The 26,603-nt window shown below is 37.3% G+C and overlaps 2 protein-coding genes across 8 annotated transcripts in view; both read right to left on the bottom strand.

Annotated features, from left to right (window-relative positions):
* Positions 1–10,068, bottom strand: part of qsox1 (quiescin Q6 sulfhydryl oxidase 1) — a 35,698-nt gene extending 25,630 nt beyond the window's left edge. Inside the window, exons 1-6 of the mRNA XM_052108917.1 lie at positions 9,751–10,068; positions 7,860–7,960; positions 4,478–4,526; positions 3,164–3,266; positions 2,426–2,516; positions 1,989–2,134 (exon numbers count right to left, since the gene is read on the bottom strand). Coding sequence (XP_051964877.1) covers positions 1,989–2,134; positions 2,426–2,516; positions 3,164–3,266; positions 4,478–4,526; positions 7,860–7,960; positions 9,751–10,039 — 779 coding nt within the window. The 5' untranslated portion in view covers positions 10,040–10,068. The remainder of the gene's footprint in view (positions 1–1,988; positions 2,135–2,425; positions 2,517–3,163; positions 3,267–4,477; positions 4,527–7,859; positions 7,961–9,750) is intronic.
* A 1,099-nt stretch (positions 10,069–11,167) lies between these two features.
* The window catches only part of cep350 (centrosomal protein 350), a 47,881-nt gene continuing 32,445 nt past the window's right edge, over positions 11,168–26,603 (bottom strand). For 5 of the 7 annotated variants that reach the window (XM_052109052.1, XM_052109051.1, XM_052109054.1 and 2 more), the window contains 12 exons: positions 24,581–24,703; positions 22,451–22,665; positions 22,005–22,195; positions 20,837–20,990; positions 17,825–17,985; positions 17,507–17,643; positions 17,319–17,401; positions 15,222–17,203; positions 14,364–14,834; positions 14,102–14,248; positions 13,597–13,719; positions 11,168–13,495 (listed from right to left, as the gene is read on the bottom strand). In XM_052109052.1, coding sequence (XP_051965012.1) covers positions 13,334–13,495; positions 13,597–13,719; positions 14,102–14,248; positions 14,364–14,834; positions 15,222–17,203; positions 17,319–17,401; positions 17,507–17,643; positions 17,825–17,985; positions 20,837–20,990; positions 22,005–22,195; positions 22,451–22,665; positions 24,581–24,703 — 3,949 coding nt within the window. In that variant the 3' untranslated portion in view covers positions 11,168–13,333. The remainder of the gene's footprint in view (positions 13,496–13,596; positions 13,720–14,101; positions 14,249–14,363; positions 14,835–15,221; positions 17,204–17,318; positions 17,402–17,506; positions 17,644–17,824; positions 17,986–20,836; positions 20,991–22,004; positions 22,196–22,450; positions 22,666–24,580; positions 24,704–26,603) is intronic. The other 2 variants (XM_052109056.1, XM_052109057.1) reach the window with 1 other exon arrangement.

Genomic DNA, 26,603 nt, shown 5'->3' with positions numbered 1-26,603 from the left:
TCCCAGATGTGGATGACTTTCTTTCTTCTGTTTAACACATATGGAGGATTTTTAGAATTATTTCTAAGCTCTGTAGGTACATACAATGGAAGTCAACAGGGTCCAAAACTTTAAAGCTCCAAATTAAATAAAGGCAACATAAACATAATCCATAAGGCTTGTTGGAAACTCTCAGAGAAGACCAGGAGACTCAGGTAAAGCTTCAGCAGGATTTTTTATTATAGAATTTGGAGAATCCGTTGATGCCGTCTCGCGCTGCAGTCATCAAGTCTAACTTAGGGAGGCATACATTGTATTTTAGGCATTCAGGGGGCAGTACTTCCAAGTGCTTATAAAGCATTTCAGGTGAAACCAAAACATCCAATGGGTGAAGACTCTGAATTATTCTAGCCCTAATCCAATTAGCATAACTATATCAAACAGATGATATCATCATAGAAATAAGGAAGGGTCCACACCTATGGCAATACATTTACATTTGACTCAAAAATTGATTGAATCAAGAACAATGTCCACCAATGTCACAGAATAAGCCTGTGGCAGAACAGCCATCACAGACTAAAGGTTATAGCCTGAGTTAGCATGAGAAACAAGTTTTATTCACATGCACGCTTGTTCAAGTGGACAAATAGGATGCAGCCATGTGTAGATGATCTCACAGAATCACGATACCAAATACCTTGAAAACCCAATACAATGCACATCGTTTTAGTTTTTCATGTGATGTAATATGAAAGACAGTAGACCTCCTGATCTAAGTTCCACTATAATTTGCAATTTCCAAGGATTACATTCATGTCTTTAGAAGCGATATGAAAGGTGTGGATGAGAAACAGACCAATATTTAAGTCCCCTTTTCCTATAAATTCTCCTCTCTACCCAGTAGATGGCGATATGCATGACGAATGGGAATAGCCAAAAACAGAAAAGAAGAACTCTTAGGAGAAAAGAGTGCTTAAGAGGGCTGTGATTTATAGGAAAAAAGGACTTCAATTTGTATCTGTTTCTCACCAACACCTATCGTTTCACTTCTGAAAATAAGGATTTTACCAATGGAGTCGTTTTAATTACTTTTATGCTTCCTTTATATGCATTTTGAGGTTCAAAGTTTTAGACCCTGTTGACTTGCATTGTATGGACATACAGAGCAGAGATGTTCTTCTAATAACTTTGTTTGTGTCATACACATCTGGGATAGCATGAGGGTGAGCTTTCATTTTTGGGGTGAACTATTCCTTTAATTAATTAAAAAAACGAATTGCTAGCGGCACCAAATAGAATAACAAAAATACTTTATCGCCTGCTTTATCATCCACAAAGTAAAAAAATCTTTGGTTTGGTTACTTAGAAAAATAATAACACAACTTTTCTCAACAAGCCACCTGATTTGAGGTATCATTCATGTCCGTAGCAAAAACATGTTAGAAGAGCTACGTGCAGAAGTTTAATACCTTGGGTTAGGGTTGTTTCTAAATTCCTTACCCCAAGTATGAACAATAGTAATAGTGATATGTAGCATTTGTTTTCAAACAGGTCTTTGGCCAAACAGGTAGTCTAGCCCCAAACTTATGCCACTGGTAGAGCAACAAGTTGACATTTTAGACCGCTCCTAACAAACAGAGCATGAAAGCACCACAGTGCCTTATTGTTTACAATGTTAAGGGACATCAACATATGAACAGCTTACATACAGCTGTCCCTGCACATCTAAGTGGGACAGGAGAATTTTAGCATCAAAACATTTATACAAATTAACTTTAAACCACAAAACAGGGACAAAAAATATTCACAATAAATGGCCCCTTGTTGGACAAAAATCCCACTGCACAAGCAGATAAACACATTCTTCAGGCATTTATCTACACATCAGGCTTAATACATGAGTCAGTGTCAAATGTGATCCTGAAAATTCCCATGAGATCATAGTGGCATTTGCTGTAGGCTTGTATTTAGGAAAGATTGAACGAGGTCTTGAGCACTTGACTTACACTTTGAGTCTAGAGATGCTTCCAGACGAATCAAACAGGTAACAGGAAGGAAAATCAGTCACACCAAACCAGGACACCAAACTCTCCTCTGTGTTCAAAACCCTGCGCACAGCTATGTTTTCATACTGTAACAAATCCAGTGTCACCTAAAACGTTGCCAAGATAACACATATGTAAGCCATACAAACAGGATCACTGAATTTAATTAAATATAAATAGTCTTAATTAAATAGCAATTAGATACTGGAAATAACATTTTTGTTACATAATAAAACGTACAAACAAATGACTTACAAAAGGATTGCAAATTTTCCAAAAACAGGAATGTTGATTAGATAGAAATTAGATTATGGATAGTACACCTTGTTAAATATTGATTGCATTTTAAGACATTAAGACATAAGCTACAGTATCCTTGTGCGAACTGATGATCTCACCTCTCTCCCCACAAAGGAGTTACGACTTTCAAACACAAGAGCGAGGTGCTTCACATTGTTGGTCTGAAAGAAATTGTCTATCTCTGCCTTGCTGTAGAAAGAAAATGTATTATATTAAAACAGGTTTCGATTCAGAGCATAACCAACACCAGTGAACCAACAGCTCTTATATGACATGAGCAAATACACACCTCAGCTCTGATGAATGTGGAGTTTATGAAACCAATTTCTTTTTTCAGGGAGTAACAAAATCCCAAAATTCTAATTCTATTTTAGGCTAAATCCACACTAATTAGTTTTTCTTTCAAAATGCACACTAAAACAACGTTTTCCTCCATTGAAAACTGAGCTTCTTAAAAAAAGGCTCTCCAGTATCAATTTACTTTGAACCATGTTTGGACTCTCAGAGAGCAAAAAGCCTTTTTCTTCTTCTTTTTTTACACATTTCCTATAATGACTTGACAGATGATATACAAATGGGGGAAATTACGCAAACCTACATTATGGTGTATCATTTTCCTTCCTTATTTGAGTGAACCTTTTGCATAGCAAAAATTATTAAAAGCAAACAAAACCCAAATGCTCTCTGACAGTGTTAAGCAAACAAGGCTATTAACATTAAGAGCTCAGAGTTAAATCAGCAAAGAGAGAATAAAAGAGGACATGCTGTAACACTCTCAGTGTGAATAAAAATTAAGATATGAATTAAGAGAGTAGAAAGCTGTATGTAGTTCTAACCTAGCTGTCTCTAAAGGCGGGCAAGCGGGCGGCCAGGCCTCGTTGTGGGTCTCCAATTTCTCGATAATGTGGTGACGAAGGCCTCTCACATCCCTTGGGAATCCTGCGTGGACATTCAACACATGCTTATACATAAAGTTAGAACTGTACTACACATCAGAGTTCTTGAAATAAGACACCGAGGATTGAACAATAAAGAAAAATTCACCCAAAATGAACTCACAATATTCACACTTGGCATGCTGTTAGGCTGTGATCAACAATGCCGTTTGGTGTCACTGAAGTCAAACCTGGCACAACGTGTCTTGAAGCACCACTTCTAAATACGACAGCCTGATCTCATGACAATTACGTGATCATGGCCACATTTTTGCACACCAAAATTATAGTACATGCTGTAATACATGTTTGACTGCAGTTTCCCAGTGAAACTGCCAGCGGGGGGCGCCAACAGCGAGTGAAATGTTGTTTTTAAGGTGAATTTAAGATGGTGGTTTTAATGAGTAAAACATACTTCCCGTACATAAAAACTTAAACCTAAACCAAACCGATAGTGTTTTAAAAGCAAATGCGACATTAAAAAAAATTATTTTAAGCAACCACTTAATTTCATGCTGGTTCGATAAAACTGTTGTCACACGAGCCAGCTTGCAAGATTGACTGGTCTCGAACCAAATACTTCCAAATCCAAAGACCAACACTCTCTGAGCCATGGCATAAGCTAATCACATTGTAATATGTTTGTAAATGTAGGTGAGTCTGTAATACAAGAGTCAAAACGTACTGTTTTTCAAATGATGCATTATAGTATATTATTAGTGTTTCAACATTATAACATAGCAGTTTGTGAGTGAAAGAGTGAAAAATACGGGTTAATAAAGTAATTATCAGCCGGTGTTTTACTATTGATGTGTGAAAGTGAATAAAACAGTTGTTGTAGTGTTAATTTCACCAGGAAACTGTGGTGACACGTTGAACAATGCAAGTAAAACTCAATTTTCAAAAATTATAGTAATGTTCATTCTATGAGACTAGGTTGGAATATGAGTAATATTTTCTGAGAAAAATGACTGAAATTGCAGTTTGTTGCTCACACAAAGCTACTGTATAGCTTAAGAAGACTTGCAATATAGCGTCACAGTATCGTAAATAGCAGCGTGAGCATTCTTATAATTGTCTCTATTTGTGTGCCATGGAAAAAAGACAGTCATACAGATTTGAAACAATACAAGGGTGAGAAAACAATGACAGAAATTTCATTTATGTGTGAAAATATTCCTATAAGACACGCTGGGAATGAAGACACATTTTTACCTCCGAGATCCTCCCCCATGGACTCACTGCTTGAGTAGGCAGGGAAGAACTAAGAAAGAGAAAGAGAGATCAGTAGCTGTGCTACCTGAGAACTTCACATCAGTTGTATGCTTGCAGAGCCCCACTGACAGCTTTAGTCAGCAGCTCTTCCCTTAAGCCCCCTTAAAATTAATCACAGCTGTGGAAGAGCCTCATTCTGTCTCTTCACAACAATGACCACTTTATTTTAAAAGATTTAAACATGGAAAACTAGACTAATGGAATCCAGGCACAAAAACTTAAACTGTGAAAGAACGGCAAGTGATGCATTTCAAGATGGTCCCATGATGGAAACTGATGATAGATTAGATAGGATGTAAAGGCTATGGCAACAGTTGGATATTTATGTTGAGAATCGGACAAAGGACTGACAGATTCAGCATGTTCCACTGGCTTCAGCATAAACCAATAGTGAATGCACAGTTTATTCACAGTTACACATGAATAAAACAGATTCATTTGTGTGAACAACTGCACAAGCCAAACTTTGCAATCTGCATGAATACATGTAATGGGCAAATCTTTTGTAAAATCTGTTTTAAGTAAATGCATTATAATGCATTTATGTTGCATTATAAATATGTGCATCCACACCTACTATACAAAGTTAAGATTCCAGACATATTGAAATAGTACTATTAATCAAGCAATTATTAATCTTTGTTAATATTAGCTAAAACATTAAATATTGTTCAGCTTTCATGGTAATAACACTGATGTCTCAGAGGTCAAAGTATCCCGGTTTTTAAAGTGTTTTAGATGGTTTCCCCTCATCCTGAAAATGCATCTAATGCAATGAGCACTGGGGTTAGACCTTTTAGCACGAGAGTGAATCTGCACTGCGTATACAGATGATTGTTAGATATTAAACTGAATATAATGCTGACATAATTTATAATGTATAATAATGCTAAAATTTCTGATATTTGATAGTCCTGATAATGCCAAATGTTATGTCTGATTTCAACACTAAATTCATACCATGGCAAATATTATTTTACTGGATAAGCATAAAAAATGTACATTTAAACAGAAATTACAATAATAATTTAAAATACTTAAAATGAATGTAATCAGCAAATGAATCTAACATAGTTATGAATTTTTCAGATGAGAAGAATTATTAATATTTCCATTCTGGTGTCACTATTGCCCTCTGCGGGGCTTTAGTCCCATTCCATGCCGATTGATCACCTAGCACTTTTTTTTTAGGGATGTCCCGATACTGATATTAGTATATGGTCTGATACCACATTCATGTACTGGTACTCATTAAAATGCTCCGATACCAAAAAACGATACCACCTGACATACAAATGTCATTATGTAAACATTCAGCTAACAAATTAAAATCACGGTATGTCCTAGTGAGATTATTTAACCGCAAAAGCAGCGATTTAATGAGATAAATATATAGTTTGCATGTAATTCAAATGTGAGCGCTTGTGAATGTGTGGAAACAGTGTTATGCTGATGCCGGTTGTTCATAACTGTTAAAGCTCCTCCTTGGCTCATACAGGAAAAACACTGTCATGAGCATCACGCTCTGTTTGTAGTAGTTGACAGCAAACAGAGTGCAAATTCACATTGTGGTGTGAGGTACATACAGAGCACATACTTACTTAATTAAATAGCAGCCTTTTGCAGTTTAATAATCACTTTGAGTCACGTAGTGACTGGCTTTTCCAGACTGGGAAGCTGCCATCATAACATATACCAATTGAATTCCAACTGAACGTAGTCATCCCTATGCCCCACTTACTACGAAGAATAGTGCTCTTGATGTGGGCACTCTGACAGGAGCATGGCATTACAGTTTGGATGTTCCAATCACTTAAAGTCTTGTGAAAGATCCCTTTGTGAAAAAATTAACTTTCTTACTTTTGTTAGTAACGACCCCTCAAGTGTCATCCCCTTCCCGAAGTGCCCTTCATGGGCGCAAAACTGCCATTTATAAAGCATCCTATTAGAGCTTCTTGGTCAAAACAACACAGAAACACTTCAAAATAAAAGCTCTGTCAAAATTAAAGGTAAATTTATAGGAAAAAAGTATGACAGAAATACTACTAATGCTAATGGCAATAACAAGAATAATAAATCAGTAGTTATTTCATTATACTTAAGCAGTATCTGTGATGCTCTGTTATGCAGTATTTTATTTGACAATATATCACTCCACTGTTGTATTTTGGATTGTGCTGTGAGGTTCTGAATATAAGCACTTCATTTGATAAAACATAATACACTATTATGTTGTAAATTGTTACATTTTAATTTGATTAAAATTTTAATTCATTAATTTATTTAAACACCATTTTGATGATAAAATGTAAATAAACTGTTGATATGGAGCAAAAAAAAAACCAACAACATAAAAATAGGTATCGGACTCGTAATTGATGAGTACCAAAAATGAAGTATCGGTACTCGCTCTCAAAAAAATGGTATCGGGATAGCCCTAATATGTTTTGTTAAGTTACACAAGTAAATGAAAGGAACTTTTTTGCATATGTTCTAAAAGTAATTGTTCAAACTTAATTTTCATGATTCAGGCTTTATTTTAAAGTTTTGTGGGAGTATCAAATTGTGAATTTAGTACCGCGAATCGAATGCTTACGTCCTTTATCATTCCTGTTTTTTAAAGATCTAATTTTCAATAAAACAGAGGAAAAAACTTTATTGAATTACTCGAAGAAATAATCGAAAATGTATCGATTAACCAAATAATCGGTAGTTGTAACCCTAGTATATCTTAAAACATTTATAAATACTGGAAAAGTATTGTTCATTGAAAGTTCACGTTAACTAATGTTAACAAATGGAACCTTATTGTGAAGTGTTACAGAAAATTGTATATATACAGAGAGAGTAGAGCTATGACATTACTGTGGATAGCATAAGCCCATTTGGAAGAATTTGATGAGACATGTTCAGATGAGTTGAAATCTCTGTTGAAACTTATTCTAGATTTCAGTATACAGGGAAATCTGAGTACAGTTTGAGACATTGTTGAGCTCTTTTCTAATACTCTAGAGGAGACACATGTGAGATGTGTTAGTAGGGTGTGTTCCTCAAGAGAAAAATCTGAGAAGCAGGTGTCAGTAGACTTAAGCAAATGTGGCAAGGCCTATTTGCTCTCCATTTCATCTAATTACTGTGTAGGAGAAACTGATATTTTAAAAGGCTCTCATTTGTAAGTTTTCCTTCAAAATCTAAGTAATATAAGTAAAATATTAACTAAAATATGAATGACTGGTCTTTTCATAACTGTTAGGGAAAAAGAAGTATAAATGACAACAATATTTCTATTTTGGATGGACCCTAAATTGAAGATGCACACTACCTTCAGAGAGGGATATCCAGTGATTCCGAAACTGGTGCACACTCTTCTGTTGTTTTCCGAAGCACAGTCAATAGCAGCTAGATCAACAGCTGGCTTCCATTCTACAACAGTGACAAAAAAGCACACATAGTCAAATCAAATGTATTTGTATAGTGCTTTTCACAACAGGCGTTGTTTCAAAGCAGCTGTACATGAAATTACACTATAACAGAAAATGAATTAATTTCATGCCCATATTAGTTATTTATGTTAAGAACTATTACTGGATAAAATTTGTAAACTAAGTAAGTGTTGTGGGTCAATGGTTAAACAAAATGGTTTTGTATGAACTATAAGTTTTAATGTTAAAGTCCTTGAAGTCATCCCAAATTAACTGAGGAAATACACGTAGATGCATTGTCCTTTGATTTTGGCAGATGAAGGTTTTTGTTAGTGGTTAATTCATTTTCTATGTAGTCCTTTTTTAGGTCATAGCTAACAGAACCCTAATCAGAGCACAAAATGGGGAAAATTGCTTTCCATTAGGGAAAAATTTATATATTGGATATATTCTGTGCAGTTCAAGTTTTAACAAGTAAAGGAAGTGTAATTGTGTCAGACATGTTTAACAGGGAGGCTGTGGTTAAAAACATTGTCTATCTGTGCAAACACTGTCCCGCAACCATGTCAAAGTGTTTATACCACAATATGGCCAAGCAGTTTGTTTCTGATCAACACTGAAAACGTGGAGTTCACAATCACATCATATGTTCCAATAACCTTTAACAAAGGGGACTTCTAGGTGTCAAAATTGTTTGCTTGTTTCAAAACATGAATGAACTGCCTACCTAGACAGCAATTTTAATAGTTGACTCGGAATGAGCAAAAATGCTGTCTTGGTAGGCTCACTAGACAGACTTGTATGATTTGCAACTCTCTAGTTCACCGTTTAGACTATTTCTTTCTTTCCTTTCATTAGTTAATTCTATCTTCCTTATTTTCCTTCTGTCTCTCTTGCCTTAGTTCAGACTTCCTTCCCTTCTCTTTTTCTTAGTTGCGTCTGTCTTTCCTTAGTTGCGTCTGTCTGTCTGCCTTCCTTCCTTCCTTTCCTTAGTTATTTAGTTTCTGTGTAGTTCTGTGGTAGTGTCTTAAAACATGAATGAACAGCCTATCTAGACAGCATTTTTAAGAATGTGCCTATGATGCCCAAAAAATGCTGTCTAGGTAGGCTCACTAGTTAGTCAGGTCAATATGCATCCACACTTGGTTGGCAGCTTACAAGGTCGCTGTTAAGACTATGTCTCACTAGGTAGACAGCTCACTAGGTAACAAGATAGGCTCACTTTCTAGGTGTAGAAAGTTTCAATAGGTAAGGTGCTCATTAGGTAACTGTGCATGCTCACTTGGAAGGCAGTTCACTAGGTCACTGTGTAGACTCACTACACAATCTCAATAAGTGGGCAGCTCTCAAAGTGTCACAAGGCATGGAAACTAAGTAGGCTCAGACAGATTCACTGGGTAAGCAGCTTACTAGCTCAATATTTATGCTAACTTCATAGGCAATTTACAGGTCCCTCATTACAGTCTCACTAGGTACACTAGGATTCAGTTGAGGCAGCAGGATACAACCGCTTAACAATTACTACTATAATTAATTATAGTCCATCAAAGTACCATAATTATTACAGTGTTTATTACAACAGTAAGATCATAATAAATAAGACATCTTCTTCCAACAGTGAAACTTTCAGAAGCTTTCTGTCTTCTCTTTTTTATGTTTATATTCAGTTATGAGGAAACTATGGTTTGGAAGTCCAATTGTTTTGCATCCGCGCGAGGTAGCAGTACACAACAGCTGTTAGCGCTACCGTCTCTTCATGGGGGTAAACATAAACATTTAATGCAAACTAACCTTTAATATCTCTGGCGAGGCTTTTCCACACGGGTGAGAACGCGGCACAGTGTCCGCACCAGGTCGCGTAAAACTCCACAAGCACAGCCGCGGTGGAGTTAAACAGCACGGTGTTTACATTCTCCGGTGATAAAATAACGATCTGATCCGATGCAGTGTACAGTCCAGCTTCAGCGGCTGAAGGAAGAAGACTTAAAAAAGAAACAAGAGTACACAGGACAGTGTTAAGGGGGTTTAATCTGGTTTTTGTCCTGTAATAGGACGTGGCACGGTAGCTCCGCCGCGCCATCTTCCCTTATTCAAACTGAAGTAACTGTATTAGAAAGTTATAGAAACTTTTCTGCCACTCGTCCCACGCTCAACTCCCTCCCACTTCACTCCTCTTTTTCTGATCTCTGAGCTTAAACATTGTACAACAAACACTACAGTGAACGCCTCTTTGCATTAGAACATGTCTTTAAATCAGATTAAAGATATGTTATTATGAGATAAAACAAGGAAAGTGACATATGCTTTGTTATACTTGTTCTTTCTTTCTTTCCTTATCCTTCCATCTGTCTTTAATTCTTTATTTCCTTCCTTCCTCCTTCCTCCCTCTATCTTTCATTCTTTCCTTACATAGTTCCTTCCCCTTCCCTCGTTATGTCTTAATTTCTTTCAATACATCCTTTCTTCTGTCTTTTATTATTTCCTTCCTCCCTCCCTTAATTTCTTAGTTCCTTTTTTCCTTCCCACCTTCCTTCTGTCTTTCTCTTTCCTTAGTTCCTTCCTTACTTCCTTTCCATCCTTCCTTGTCATTCATTATTTTCTTATTTCTTTAATTCCTTTTGTCTTCTATCTTTCCATCTTCCTCTTCCTTTCTTTTATAAATTGCAACATTTATATTGATTGGAGACACTGTTGTTTAATTTTGATTTTTTTACAGTTGGAATGTGGAAAGTAACATTTTATTTTTGATTCATCAATATTATGGACACTAGACACAGCAGTCTCACATAACTTATGATCTCAAGTATAAACATTCCATTCTCTACAGTGGCAACATATGTTCTATGAATATGGATGGAACAAATAGATATATACAGTGGGTCACACTTTAAATATTTAGCAATTCTTTCATTAATCAATCAATCAAATGTGTTTTACAGCCACACAATTTCTAAATTCCAGTGTAGACATTGTGTTATTAGCCTCTTCCTTTTTTAATAGACCGAACAAGAGGCATATTTTGAACATTCATTTGTTCTAAAAAATATTCTGCATTCCTCTGCTAGATAATTCATTTAATTAGCTAAAACGTGTGCCAGAGGGACATTGATCTTTAAGTCTGTGATGAAACCTTGTGAGCCATTGGTTCAGAATCACCCTTTTCTCAAATATTGACATACTGTGACAGAGCATGCTTCACACAGGCAAACTTTAATTCAGTGTTGATATGGAGAGGTCACCTCAGAACATTCTGGAGGGTAAATCCCACATTTTATATGAACATTCAGTGTTGACAAACCATAAGATCAATAAATGTCACAAAACAACCTTAGCTGGTAAATATGACACATAACATAAAAACAGAAAGTCACAACAATGGTTGACTGACAAATGAGATATTTATTTACAATTCCCAAAGGATCAGCTTAGTTAACAAATATATCTATAATATGTACATGGAAGCAAAAGGAACCATGTCCATTTTTACAGCAATCTTCCATGAGTCCACTCGCAGGAGACAAGCCATGACTCTATTTACACGGATAAAACCATTTACAAGTCTTCAAGTGCACCTCTGTCACTCACAGTACATCATTATAAATATACATTTACTTATACATACACTTAAAGGATGCAAAAAATTTCTATAACCTACCAATTTAAGAGTAGAAACTGATTATCAAACCATTATCAAACACCCCCCGGCAGAATCTTAACTGTCCACAAAGTTAAAAGTTTGTTAGCCAAAAAGACATTGATTATTAGTTGTAGCCTATTCTCTGAATGAGGTAGAGATCTCAGTTACCTATATAACTACCTCTGTTCACTGGATTGTTATTGGATGAGTGACAGATTCTGTGTATCAGAGACTGTTGCTGCATAGATTAACTTACATGACACTCACTGACACCATAAAATGTTCTAACTCTAACCTCACAATGATGCTGTAGATCACTATCGGACAGACTGGCTCAGGAAGAACAGCTTTGAGGAAGGGCTGTTTACAGCTAGTTAAAAATCTAAGACACTATGATCACAAGTTTCTTCTGCAACCAGGATTGTTAAGGATACTGATTTACAAACAAATATGTACATCACAGTATTCTTGGAAAACAGGATTTAGTTATGAAGACAGGATGGATGTGGTGAGCCCTTCAGCAGATTCTCTTAAGCAGACACAATGAGTAAAACACTTCCTTTTCTAAAAGTAAACAAATCTGCCCTTGTGCCAGTGATGGTGTATTACTGTCCATCTTTCCTTTATGCATTTGCTTCTTAAAAACACAACATTTTAACTTTTAAAAGGGTTCTGATGATGGGTGCACACATACCAAGGAAGAAATGCACATCTTACAGCATTAAGAGGTTTGTCCGGCTATCAAGAAAGATGGTTACATGGTTACATGAGTTACATTAAAGCCAAAATGACCTACGATACACATGTCAAAGGAAGGCTGGGAAATGTCACTCTTGCATGAGCAAACAAATGACCATGGAGGCACTTAAAATTAATATGAAAGGCAAATGTTAAGGCTAGAATCCAGCATTACCGTGTTTAGCACAGCTAGGATAACATTTCTATCTAAATGTCAACCTTATGGAATTCAGTATCTGATGCATCTGTTGCCAATACAACATTGTATGAAGGAGCAAAGAAAAAAACCATTACAAGGATAGGCTTTCCATGTTGCTTTCAAAAAGCAGACAGTTAAATATAATTTACTTTTTTTTTTGCACTCATTATTACCATGCATCAAATCCCTTTACATTGTATTGCCATTTAGACATAACATTTTAATTATTGTGCTTAGTTTTGCAATTCATTCTGTAAATTATAAAATATTCTCTCGTTTTTTTGTACACACTTTCAACATTACTTTCAAATTCAAATGTTACTTTAAAAAATTAAATAATAGAATTAAAGGAAAAGTATTTTTGCAGACTAATTGGTTAAAAAAGTCCAAGTCTTCAGGTCTGTCCTAATTTGATCTGACCCTTCTAAATATGTATTCGATTAAGACTTGAGATGGCAAAGCCAGTTTTAGCAGCAATGATGAACAGACCCAGTATGGGGAATTTAGACCCAAGCAGCTGCTACAATTAACACAGGACCACCAATAGCTAAATTTATCCCACTTCCCTGATGACACTTACAAGAATTCAGACCTAAGGAAGATTAGACTGCTGACAAGATGCTATGGACTATCCATGCTATGGATATTCAATCCCCAAAATGTCTGGTTGTGGACTGTTAAAGTAGACTGAAAAAGAATTCCCCACCAGATGTCTTTATGCAAGAATATCTATTATACATAGACTTCCATGTATAATAGAAGGTACCTAAAAGTGTTTCTCTGTACAAATAAAAGTATCATCAGAGAGTTCTCTTGGATCTTTTCTCTTGGATTTGGGTCAGAACTTCCGCTGTGTCTTTTAGCAAAGCATCAAAAATCCCATCAGCTAGCTGCATCTTTACAAAAAGTTCATCCTCGTCATAGTTCACCCACTGGGATTCCTCCTCATGCAACTCCTGGACCTAGAAGTGTTAGAATAGTTATAGAGTTTTGAACTTTTTAGTAATCCTTTGGGACAGTTTGGGGACACAAGCATTCAGAATGTGAGCTTAAATAAACTTACTAGAATGTGGTCAACTCGGTCTCGTTTTTTTCGGCCAAATTTGATCATCTTCTGCCAGTCTGTTTTTTGATTCTGCTCTTTCTTTAGACCACAAAGCTTTAATACCTCAGTGGTGACAAATTCCTGAAAAAAAGGGCGTATAAAAAAATTCAGCTTTCTTGTGGTACAATTGTCGCAGTCTAAAGGTGCTTTTTCCACCATCGCGCTAAACAGTACAGGTGTACACCAGCATGTTAGCTAAATCTGTGCTAAGAATTCCAGGCTGTAAACGGTTTGTAATCGAAATTTGAGGTTTTGAGGAAAATTTAGGTTTGTAATTGTGGAAATGCTGCTTGAACCGCTATTCCTTGTGCTCAAAACCGTTTGGCCAGATGGTGGAAAAGCACTTAATGTGGCTTGTGTAGAAAAAAAAAATAAATAAATAAAACTTATAAAAAGTTTAGTTATAAACTTAGAAAAAGATGCAATATTGCAATATTACAAGCAATTCTGACATCTTATATACCTGGACTGTTGTGATGTCATTAGGGCATTTGACCCGATGGAAGAAGTTTGAATTAAGGCGACGTGGCTTCATCCATTGTGGTTGATCAACTTTTGGAACTTCTGCATAGATGTCTTGAATGACTTCCCATGATAAGTCAAAGACGGCCTGAAAATGAAACAAATCAAATACAAATTTTTCTCAAATTTACTGAAGATGTTTCCAAAAACCATGTAAAATGTTAAATATGGACAAATGTATATATCAACATCTTGATACCTACCTGTTTGTAACTTTGTTTGCACTGGGCCTCCTGGTCATTGGCATTGGTGTCTTCACCCAGGAAATCATTAGACGGTTGAGGTTTGGGTACACCAACCAGACTTGATCTACCATTACCCAACTTGCAACTTTTCCAGATCTCCTGTGTAGCAGCCCTGACTAATTTCTCCACCTCCCGGACATTGTGAGGAACAATCATGACAGGCTCCTCTGGTTGCTTCATTTGCAAGGGAAGCTCAGGCCTGGGGGGTGTTTTGCCTTGTTCCCCTGGACCCAGACTCAAAGAGCTAGAAATCCCCTCTTGCTGCTGGAGATTTTGCTTCTGCTGTAGTTTTCGTGAACTGAGACCATAGTCTTCATCAAACCAGTCCTGCTCCTCCCCAAGGACATCGAAGAGCTCACGGCTCAGCTCCAGCTCAGCCAGACGTTTGGCTAGCTCTTCCTGTCCACTTGTTCCCAAGACAGGGCTCTCCTGTTGAAGAGGCATGGTGGAACGCTCATCAATCTCAACACTTTACATCTTCTATCACAGTCACTTAAAGAGGTTTGGCTTAACGTTACATTTTCACCCTCAGACTTTACTAATGGGACATTCAGTGTGCTGCTGTTTGAACTTTGCAACACACTGCATGACTAAAAAAATAGTTTCTAGGTAATGTCAGTACTTCAATCTCTGTCAATACAGCTGGAAATGTCAACTTAAGCATTACACATCAGCAATGTTAACAGCTTGCTAGAGTAAATAATTTACTTGTTTTCAATAAATAACTTTAAAGACCTTTAAAAGGCCATTTAAACTGGTCACAGTTTCTAATTGTATAAGACGTTTAGATACATTACATCTGTCAGTGTCACTTACTGGCCTGTTGCAATGCTCTGGAGATGAAAGTTCTTCCTGGTCATCATCAAAGAAGGTGCAGAAACTGTCTGTCCTTGTATTGGATGCAGACCTGCTCTGAGACTTTATGTTATTGCTTCTAAGTCCATCATCTTCGTTGACGAAGTCTCTTTTCAGATGATTAACAACTGATAACTTTTCCTCTTTGTCTTTCTTGATCTTCTGGAATTGCTTCACAGCATCACTTAAAAAGTTGTCGACAATCTTATCTGCAAGGGTAGTCAAAGCTCTTTTGTTATTCAAGTCCTCAAGTCTATTATCTAAGCTGGCCTCCTCGATGGAGATGTCTGTGGATTTCTGAAGGCCATCAACTTTGGATTTCTCACCTTCAACCAACAGGTCCAAAATGACTGCTGTAGGTTCCTCTTGCTGCTTTTGTCTTTTAGATATCCCCTTATCCAAATTATTTAGCAATGGAATAACATCATCAATGGATGTGTCCTCATATCCGAGAATGATGTCCCTGCCTCCACCGTTAGGCACCACGTGTGAACCTTTGTCACAGTTCTTAATGGTATTGCAGTCAATATCGTTAAAATTTAGGTTATGCAGTGATTTATTAAAGGTACTTTTCCCAAACGAAAGCTGTTTGATGTTGAATTCAAATGGTTTGTCATGTTCATCAGAAGGCCCTCTGTCCTCAGAATGCCAATCTAGGTCAGATTTTTCTCCTTTCCCTTTATTTAACAAATTTCTGTGCTCTAATTGCTTCTCCAAGCTGGACTCTTTGAGTTTCTTGTTTGGCTGGTCATCAAGTGATGAATCTTCATCTTCCGTGTCTGCACTAGCATCAAACTTTTCTGGAAGACGAGAGATCTTGTCCGGTGGGGCGAATATACCATGGTTGTCCCTACACTCGAAGTACGACACAGCATCATAGGTTCCATTGTTACTTCCCTCAGAGTTGTCCAGTTCCACTCCAGCCCAGAATCCATTGGCAAATTTGGTCGGTCCTTTGAATCTCAGGGTCCCTGGTTGTATGTTACTCACCAAAACCCTATCTCCAATGCAGAAGTTTGGCAATTCATCCATTATTGGCAAGGTTGGAGTTTGAAGCTGTGGAGAAGTTGGAGATTTTGAAGTGTTAGCAATGTCTTCTTTGGAGTGTTTCCCAAGGCTATCAACTTGGAAGCTGCCATTGGTACTTTCTGATTGGACACTTAGTTCTTCTTCAATTTCTTCTTTACTACTGTATATAGGTGACTTATAAGATTTTTCCTTGGGCTCTGGGGCAGAAGATGTTGTAGGTTTTAATTCATGGTTATCCTCCATGAATGATGACCCAAAAAAAGACCCATCATTATAGCCATCACCTGAGGGTGACAGCATCTCTTTGATCTTTGGTGAATCCTCCCTCTCAGACAATGAGAAGTCAGTGTAAGAATGATCCATGACTGAAGGACTCTTTTCATCTACCAGGTTGTCTATATATTTAGATTTCTCCACAGGAGATTCATTTGAGGCCATTCTAAATTTTAGTGTCTCCGCAGCTTCTGCAGTGTCTCCAAAGGCTGGCTTTTCATCAGCATCCTGACTATCCTTCCACGACAACATTTCTTCTTCCTGTTTGGAGTCATTATTTTTCAGAGATGGCGTCTGAAGTCCAAGATCCAGTTTTAGAAGAGGACCAGAGTCGCCATTTTCAGAGCCCTCTGACTCTGCATATTCCTGTTCCTCCATAATATCTGACCTCTGGTTAGAGACAATGCTCTCATCTTCTGAAAGAAGGTCATTGGCCTGTGGCCTGGCAGAATGCTCCTTGAGCGAGGGGATATCCTCTGAATGGTGGCTAGGGTATTCTGGACTATGCAAGCTCACCAAGTTGTCCATATGTTCTGGGCTTCCCATTATTGGGGTTGGGGTGACTGTAGGAGGATCTTCATCTGAGGAAATTCCCTCATGTTCTGATGAATATTTACGAGATTCTGGTTGCGCCTCATCATCTGAAAACAAATGAAAATGTAATAGAGTACTATCAGATTATGTATACATTTTGTTCTTAAACCATATTCTGATTATTTCAAAGTTCATGCTTTTTAGTCTTTATAGTTATTGCACCTTTCTCAACGGACGTCTCTGTGGGCACCTTCTCTGATTTCTCAGACTCTGTGATGATCATCCAGTTCTTGCTGCTCTCAGGCCTGTCAAAGGAAACATATTCATCAGAAATTATGGTAAGTGAATAATAAAAAAAAGACAATGGAAATAATAAAAAAAATAATTAATTGTTAAATGTCAAAGCAAACCTCTGAAGTGGAGGGGGTTTTATCCAAGGCTTTTCAGTGGCTGACGTGGGAGTTTTAATCTGAGGTTTAGTAGTTGGAGTGCTGTCAGGCTCTTTACTCAACTCAGCCTTTGTCTTCTGAATAAAGTCGTTATAGGACTAGGACACACAGACACACAAAGCCCACTGAGTCCTCTCCATTATAGTCAATTATAATATTCAAAAGATTAAGAAACAAAATAGTGAGTAAACGATCTTCAGCATTTTCTTTAAGAGAAACTGCATAATGTTTATTGTTCCAGACAGGAATATGTGAATTCAGAAGGGGTTGGTTGCTGACCTCGAGCTGTTTCAGCAGACTCGCCTCTTGAGCTTTCAGCCGTTCTTTTTGTCTCTTCTTCTGCTCTTTCTTCAGCTGGTACACCACTGATTTGCGCTTACGGAGCTCATCCTTGAGGGCACGAATACGGCTCTCAATATCACTTTGATCTGATGTGGTCTCTACAGTAAAAGGTGCAAAAGGATGCAAAAAAGTTTTGCTCAAGCATACGATGGTGATGGTTCGAGACTCATTCTTTGTGGGGATTAAAACAAGCAACTTTCTAGTTACCATCCCTTTACCTTTGACAATTTTACTTTTTAGTTTTACCACTGCACATAGTACACAACTTTGGAAGGGAAATTAACCCCAAATATAAACAAACAAAAACAAAGGGAAACCCTTGTCTAATCTGTCTCACATGGCACTGCACAAAGTTTCTAAATTCTCCATAAAGTTTAGGGATTCCATGGCAAAGCACAACATGATAAAGTAATTGAAAAACTAAAAATATTAAGAGATGGGTAATATTTACACCATAATAGGAGCACAGCTTCCTTGAACACAGTCTCACTTTCACACACAGAGATCATCAGTACTAGGCATGTAGACTCATCAGTGCTTATATAACATGATGACTAAGTAGTTTGAGCAAGAGAAGTGCACACATACAGTTGAAGTCAGATGTTTAAATACACCTTAGACAAATACATATCAACTCAGTTTTTCACAATTCCTGACATTTAACATACAAAACATTCCCTTTCGTAGGTCAGTTAGGATCACTACTTTATTTTATGTATGTGAAATATCAGAAAAATAGTAGAGAGAATTATTTATTTTAACTTTTATTTCTTTCATCACATTTTCAGTGGTTCAGAAGTTTACATACACTTTGTAAGTATTTGGTAGCATTAACTTTAAATTGCTTAACATTGGTCAAACGTTTTGGGTAGCTTTCCACAAGCTTCTAACAATAAGTTGCTGGAATTTTTGGCCTAATCCTTCAGACAGAACTGGTCACACGAGTCAAGTGTGTAGGCCTTCTTGCTCGCACACACTTTTTCAGTTCTTCCCACAAATGTTCTATCGAATTGAGGTTAGGGCTTTGTGATGGCCACTCCAATACCTTGACTTTGTTGTCCTTTTTGCCACAACTTGAGGTATGCTTGTGGTCATTGTCCATTTGAAAGACCCATTTGTTACCAAGGTTTAACTTCCTTGCTGATGTCTTGAGATGTTGCTACAATATAGCCAAATAACTTTCCTTTCTCATGATGCCATCTATTTTGAAGTGCACCAGTCCCTCCTGCAGCAAAGCACCCCCACAACATGATGCTGCCATCCCCATGCGTCATGACTGGGATGGTGTTCTTCGGCTTGCAAGCCTCACCCTTTTTCCTCCAAACATAACGATGGTAATTATGGCCAAACAGTAAAACATTATTGTTTTTCAAAAAGTAAAATCTTCATCCCCATGTGCATTTGCAAACTTTAGTCTGGCTTTTTTTTATGGCGGTTTTAGTGCAGTGGCATCTTCCTTGCCATGCAGCCTTTCAGGTTTTGTCGATATAGGACTCATTTTACTGTGGATATAGATATTTGTCTACCTTTATCCTCCAGCATCTTCACAAGGTTCTTGGCTGTTGTTTTGGAATTGATTTGCACTTTTCACACCAAAAACTTCATCACTAGGAGACAGAATGAGTCTCCTTCCTGAGCAGTATGATGGCTGTTTGGTCCCATGGTATTTATACTTGCATACTATTGTTTGTACAGATGTACGTGGTACCTTTTGGCATTTGGAAATTGCTCCCAAGGATGAACCAGACTTGGGGAGGTCCGCAGTTTTTTTTCAAAGAGGTATGGAATTTAAAGGTAGGCATTAAAATACGTCCACAGGTACAGCTCCAATTGACTCAAATTAGAAGCTTCCTATCAGAAGATGTCAAAAAGCTGCTTAAAGGCACAGTTAATTGTGTATGTAAGCTTCCGACCCACTGGAATTGTGATAATCAATTAAAAGTCAAACAATCTGTCTAAACAATTGTTGGAAAAATGACTTGTGTCATGCACAATGTAGATGTCCTAAATGACTTGCCAAAACTATAGTTTGCTAATATGAAATGTGTGGAGTAGTTAATTTATTTTTTCTTCAACCTAAGTGTATGTAAACTTCTGACTTCAACTGTATATACTGATCAGCCACAACATTAAAACCACCTGCCTAAAATTGTGTAAGTCCCCCTCGTGCTGCCATAACAGCGCCAACCCACATCTCAGAATAGCATTAGGAGATGTTATTCTTCTCACCACTATTGTACAGAGCAGTTATCCGAGTTACCATAGACTTTGTCAGTTCGAACCAGTCAGGCCATTCTCTGTTGACCTCTTTCATCAACAAGATGACCACAGAACTGCCGCTCACTGGATGTTTTTGCACCACTCTGAGAAAATTCTAGAGAACGTTGTGCGTGAAAATCTCAGATCATCAGCAGTAACAGAAATATTCAATCCATCCCACCTCGCACCAACAATCATCCATGCCATTATCTAATCAGCCAATCATGTGCCAGAAGTTCTGTGCATAAAATCATGCAGATACGGGTCAGGAGTTTCAGTTAATGTTCACATCACCCATCAGAATGGGGAAAAATTTTGATCTCCATGATTAGGACCGTGGCATGATAGTTGGTGCCAGATGGGCTGTTTGAGTATTTCTGTAACTGCTGATCTCCTGGGATTTTGATGCTTAACAGTCTCTAGAATTTACTCAGAATGGTGCTTAAAAACAAAAAACATCCAATGAGTAGAAGTTCTGTGGACGGAAATGCCTAGTTGATGAGAGAGGTCAACAGAGAAAGGCCAGACTGGTTCGAACTCACAAAGTCTACGGTTACACAGATAACCACTCTGTACAATTGTGGTGAGAAGAATAGGGTTGGCGCTGGTTTGGCGGCACAAGGGGGACTTACACAATGTTAAGCAGGTAGTTTTAATGTTTGGGAGACTCTACCAGAGCAAGGATCTTACCAGATGGAGTGGCTGATTGGGGGTCATTGGTGTGGGGCTCACTGGTCTTGGAGCCAGAGTGCACTTGCATCCTGCTGCTTCCGCTGGTGACCGTACCAGCCCGGCTATTGTCTGAATGTTGAAGAGAGCTAAGGCTGGCTTTCCCTGGAGGAGACTGCAACACACACAAGAAGAGGGATCCAAGGTCAGGACATGCATTCACTCTCACCAAAGATATATAATATATAAACAATATATATTTTTGTTCTATGTCCTGATAAAGATTTGTGTAGTCAATAGTCCCGAGGCTGGTTCAGTTCTCACTAGGGATGTCCCGATAAGCTTTTTAGGCCCCGATCCGATATGTAAATATTAAATATCTACCGATACCGAGTCCCGATCCGATACTTGTATTTGCCTAGATAATAGAGCTGCAGACCGTTTTTGTTTACAAAAATAACTAAGTAAACAAAGTAACTAAAAGATGTCTTCAGTTTAATGCATTTAACTTAGTGCAGCTATCATTTCTATAAAACTCACATATAAAATCAACTTCTACTTAGAATGGTGTAATAGCTCATTTTAACTTGAATATTCAGGAACAAAAATAAATCACAGTTCTGTATGGATGAATAAAAATCTTACATACACTTACTAATGGTGTAAACAGCTTGACTTGAATAGTCACAAGTTCAACATTAATTAAATTATTATTAGTTATTAATAGTTGCGTTGTCAATATCAAAATGCCATTGTGAAATACTGACAACCAGTAAAAACCATGAAAGCGTCACACAAAGATACATTCAAAAATAAGAAAAATATATTCATGACAACTCTAAAGTGAGAAGTGAGAAATCATTGATATCTATGGTCTGTTTACTGTCTTTGAGTTTTGCTGTAACACAAATCACTAATTATTAAGCAAATGCATGATGACGCGGTGTAGTTATTGAAGGTTAAACAGTTATATTTATTATTAGTGGTATTGTGACCAACATTAATCTGATTTAAATTGGGATGAGTGACTGATGATGAGAAATTGAGAAATTCATTAGAGGAGCAGTGTATGTGTGATTGCCTGCATTCGGGCCCTAAATCTAGGCACGATCGGCCGATCGAGGATTTTAGATGAATATCGGCCAATTTTGATCAACAGCCGATCGATTGGAACATCTCTAGTTCTCACCCTTTTGTTGTTTATGGAGTGGAGCTCAGGTGAGTAGAGGGCATCAGGGACAGGGCTGCTAGCCGGTTGAGGTGAGAAGGGCTCAGAAAGGGGATGGTCTGAGGAAGGGCTAGCCAGCTGCTCTGGAACAGAAGCATCTGTGTGCACACTGGACACAGATAGAGCTGGAAAGTCTTCCTCACTGCCTGTTTCTGTGGGAACATGCATAAAGTCAAATAAACATGTGCACACGTATAATGAAATAGAGACAATGAGACTGCAGCATTGTTAAGATGTAATGGGTCAATTCAGTGTATTCAAAACACACCACATTTAATGTTTTTGAACAAGCTCGTCCAATCAGATTTTAGAGCTGGAACAATTCATTTTATAACTAGCTTTAAGAGACCATTCTCAGTGTCACTTCTTTTCCTTCTTGTTCTCTTTCATTCAGTTTTATTCTTTACCTAGTCCGGTGGGACACTCTGGTCTGCCACTGGTGTTACTGCATTGTGGTGGTGTTCTGCTGTGTGGCTGCTGTTGCTTTTCCCAGGCTGCTAGTGCCCGCTTCTCCATGTGCCGCACATCAGCCTCCTCAACATCCAACCGCTGCCTCCACTCCAGAAGTTCCTCCGCATGTCTGCGTCTCTGCATCAACTGCTGTTCTTTCTTAGTGAGAAACCTGGAGGAAAAACAGAGAGATAGAGACACAGACAGAGAGAAAGAGAGAGAACAAGCAGAGGAAGGGAGAATGACATTGTGTGAAGCAAAGTGAAACAATTTAGAGACACACCACCACAAAAAGCAGGCAAAGCAAAAATCTAAATATTGCCCCTCACCAATTTTCTTAACCACCCAGTTAGTTTCTTCCAAAGACTGTGAACCCCCCCACCACCACAACACACACAAAAAACACTATGCTTCCCAAAAAAAGCACAGCCTCCACCTTGAGACCTGCACTCATTGCAATGGAGGATAAATGGGCAAAGGACCCTGTTGTGCATTCACTCATGCATCTGATTTAGCTCAAGGGTGAACAACAACAAAATAACAAACACACAAGTTCCTTCCTAGGTTTGACAAACAGTGTGTTTTGCTTTTGTCTCTATTAGTGATATCTTGCATTGACGACTGAAAGGCATTTTTTCATAAAATGCATAATTTTTTTTTTTAAATGGCCTTTTCTCCAGGTTTAGCCTATGAAAATAAATAATATTTATCTTCATAATTCTCTTAAAATATATCAGTTTGGTACCTGCAAATGCTTTGGCAATACAAATGTCCAATTATTGGTCATACCAGTAAAGCACATTAAACTGAAAACTGATTTTAAATTAGCATTTAACAAGCTATACTGAATTGTATAGCACTTCCATAATGTTAAAGCAAACTGTGCCATGTCCTTCAATGGAAACAAGTCAATTTTATGAAAGAAAAAAAAAACAAAGATGCCCTCCATGTCTCATGACTTTGGTTGTGGTAATCAAACCTGCCTGCCTTTTTCATTGAAGTTGAAGATCATTAAAAACATGTTAGAGAAAAACAGATGGCTTTATCTAAAAGCAATTGTCTTGCCTTGTGAATTCAGCGGCCATCTTCATCTAACCATAAATTCCATTATGTTGCCTCAGTCATATATACTCATTAGCTCATCACAGGCTACACTTATTTAATCAGGGACTGGAGTGAAGATTTACTGTGGCCATTGGGCAGATGAAGAAGTCCTAAACTTGCATTATACGGAGCCATACAATACATCAGTCTGCCCGGCCTGTCTGAAGGGAGATATTCCTCTCCATCTGCACTCACCACAGTACCAAGTTCAAGAACTGATTTAACAGAGATTGTCCTTTGTGTGGTGTGAGGGTGAATCTTACAAATCTTGTCATTTGAACATTTTTAAGTCAAATTTCACCTTCATTATTATTTTTTTATTTACATTTTTGGCTTAAAGACAATGAAGTAGAATTTAGTACCATTATTTTATATTATTTATTTTTGTCTTGTGACCTGAGTTTCATTACAGTAAAGTACAGTATAGTTTAATTTAAGTTCTTTTGATTTTGGGGTTAAATAAGACTGGACATTTTAAAGAGATTCTCTCATACAGTATATACACATTACATTTATATATTAATTCAAGACAGACCAGCAGCAAGGCGAGGACTGGATTTGAAGGGATCACACCATAGAGACAAAAGACTCAGAAATCACACATTTAATCCACCATTATTCAAATAAGTCTGATTTTTGGCTTTTTCGATTCATGACAATCCTGAACAGTTGTGATTTACCTGTTTCTGATCTGCAAAAACATGATGGAATTAAAACTTTTAATAAATAGCTTAAAAAATATTTTAGTTTGATACATAACTAAGATTAATATGAGTGGATAGCAGCTTTAGCCAAAGAATCAGCTCATTTCAATATGGTGTAGCTGGAACATTTTCATTCATTCATCATTGCATTAGTCTTTCTGCTTTGATCCCCACCAAACATTCCCCCACCCATCCAGCTGTGGCAGTGGATGAACAAAAGCATGCTCCATGGGTAATAGGTGCTGAGAGAGGGGAGGGGGGAATTGTGGGAAACTGTACCTGACCAACTGGCTGTAGATAAAATGCTGGAATTTGGGGTGGAGTTTTGGGAGACAGACAGACAGAGAGGCCCAGTGATGAGTGGTAAAGACAGAAAAGAAGTAATGGACAGGTGAACGGTGTCTACAAAATAAATATATAAAAGAAAAAGAAAGAAAGAGAGGACAGTCAGATGGGGGAAATATCAAGAAGAGTGAAAAAAGAATGAGAGACAAAAAGTGATAATGCACAAAGATGCAGATATGGAGAGAGAAAAAACACAGATATAGAGAGAAAGATTGATTGTAAACATGTATATTCATTTATGTTTTCCCTTAACTAATTTGTGCAACAAAAGCATCAATCAGTGAATGTTAGTAGTTACCCACATGCTGCAACATTTTAACAAGCAACTACTGTGAGGAGAGGATAAAAACAATTTAACATCTTAAAAATGATCAAAGACTGAGAGAAGACCCTGTATTTAAGGGAACAGTTTACAAGTTGAAAGGTCTCTGTAATTACAAGCTGTCCCTTTTATCTACACCTGGCCTGGAAACATTTATCTACTTAAAACATCAGTCTGCCAAATCTCATAAATATGGTCAAGAAATGTCCGGGTCAGTATAATGGCAGATATTTATTTATTTCCTAACAATTCAGCACATTCCACCCACAACTCTGAAATGATTAGTCGACATTATCAACAGACAATATATATCTTCTTAGGTTGCACGCACACACGCATGTATTTTAAGCACATATATTGCATATATGAACATTATGGTTGTATTTAATTTAGGCTGATTTTAAATGAAAATCCTTATGTCTGGACACAATTACTTAATTTTTTTTTTTATTATAGTATTAAAATTTGTATTGCTTTTTACAATATAGAACTGAGAAGTTGGGTAGAAATTAGGAAATGTGCTTTAATGTCATTCAACGATTTTTTTGGGGGGGATTTTGGAGTGAAATATATCCAGACATTTCTTCACGAGATTCTCCCATTTGTTGTTTTTATTCAAAGATATGTTTGAGGGATACCTGCTAATTCTTTTGTGATGAAATCCATTAATCAAATTAAATTCCACGAACGAAGGAATTTTGTGAAAAATAAATGCAATGCAAATCGCAATCATCTGCGCTTACACAAAGAGTTGCCTAAACCGGATTACAACAAGTCATTTTCAATGAAATGCAGGATAAAAGGTTAATCTGTGCTGTGTTCATATGTGACAAGCCCATATGGATGACCATTGAATAATTACAGATGAAAGTTCCACAAAAGAGATCATCGTGCTATTAGTCAAAGCGAGAGAAAGTGAGCAAAGGCATGTGAACGGAGCAACAATTGCAACACAGCATGTGATAAGTCGAATCAGACAAGCGTGAAATCCCTTCAGTGCACCAATTTTATTCACACACAAAAAAATGTTTGTGTGTCACTGCTATGAAAAGTTTTAGAACAATGGCATGTCTCTCACCAGTTGCCAGGCTATCGTGGCAAAACAAGAACATGTTGACAAATAAACATGACTGTCTGAATGTAGGAGACAGCATAAGATCACATATAATGAGCACAGAATTTAGAGAACATTTAAAAGATATGAAGCACATTTAGAAATCTCACAAACAAACAAAGGAATGTTTCGTGAAGTGAGGTTCGATATCAATTGAACCTTAATCTCATAATGTAGAAAGCTGCCTAGGTTGCAATTTAGGGCATCTTTATTAAAAATGTTTTTTTATTTTAAGTGCCGTCTATGTAGGTACATCTCTGGATGTGATACAGCCAATACTTTAGACTAAAAAAACAAAACAAAAACATCATGACTTGCAGATTGAGAGCATATCAAAACTTCTATAGTACATTGCACTTCCTTCAGAAATACTGCATACTAGTGGTAGAAGTGCAATGACACTGCTGTCTGTTTTAGATGTACTGCAAAAGGAAAGCACAAAGAAATATAAAAATTGTTCTTTCATTAATTTTGGGAGTGGGGGGTTTTCCTACATGGAGCCTGCTTTTGTTCAAACCAGT

This window comes from Xyrauchen texanus, chromosome 37 (genome assembly GCF_025860055.1).
Source record: "Xyrauchen texanus isolate HMW12.3.18 chromosome 37, RBS_HiC_50CHRs, whole genome shotgun sequence".
Taxonomy (NCBI): Eukaryota; Metazoa; Chordata; class Actinopteri; order Cypriniformes; family Catostomidae; genus Xyrauchen; species Xyrauchen texanus.
This window is presented reverse-complemented; position numbering and strand designations above follow the sequence as displayed.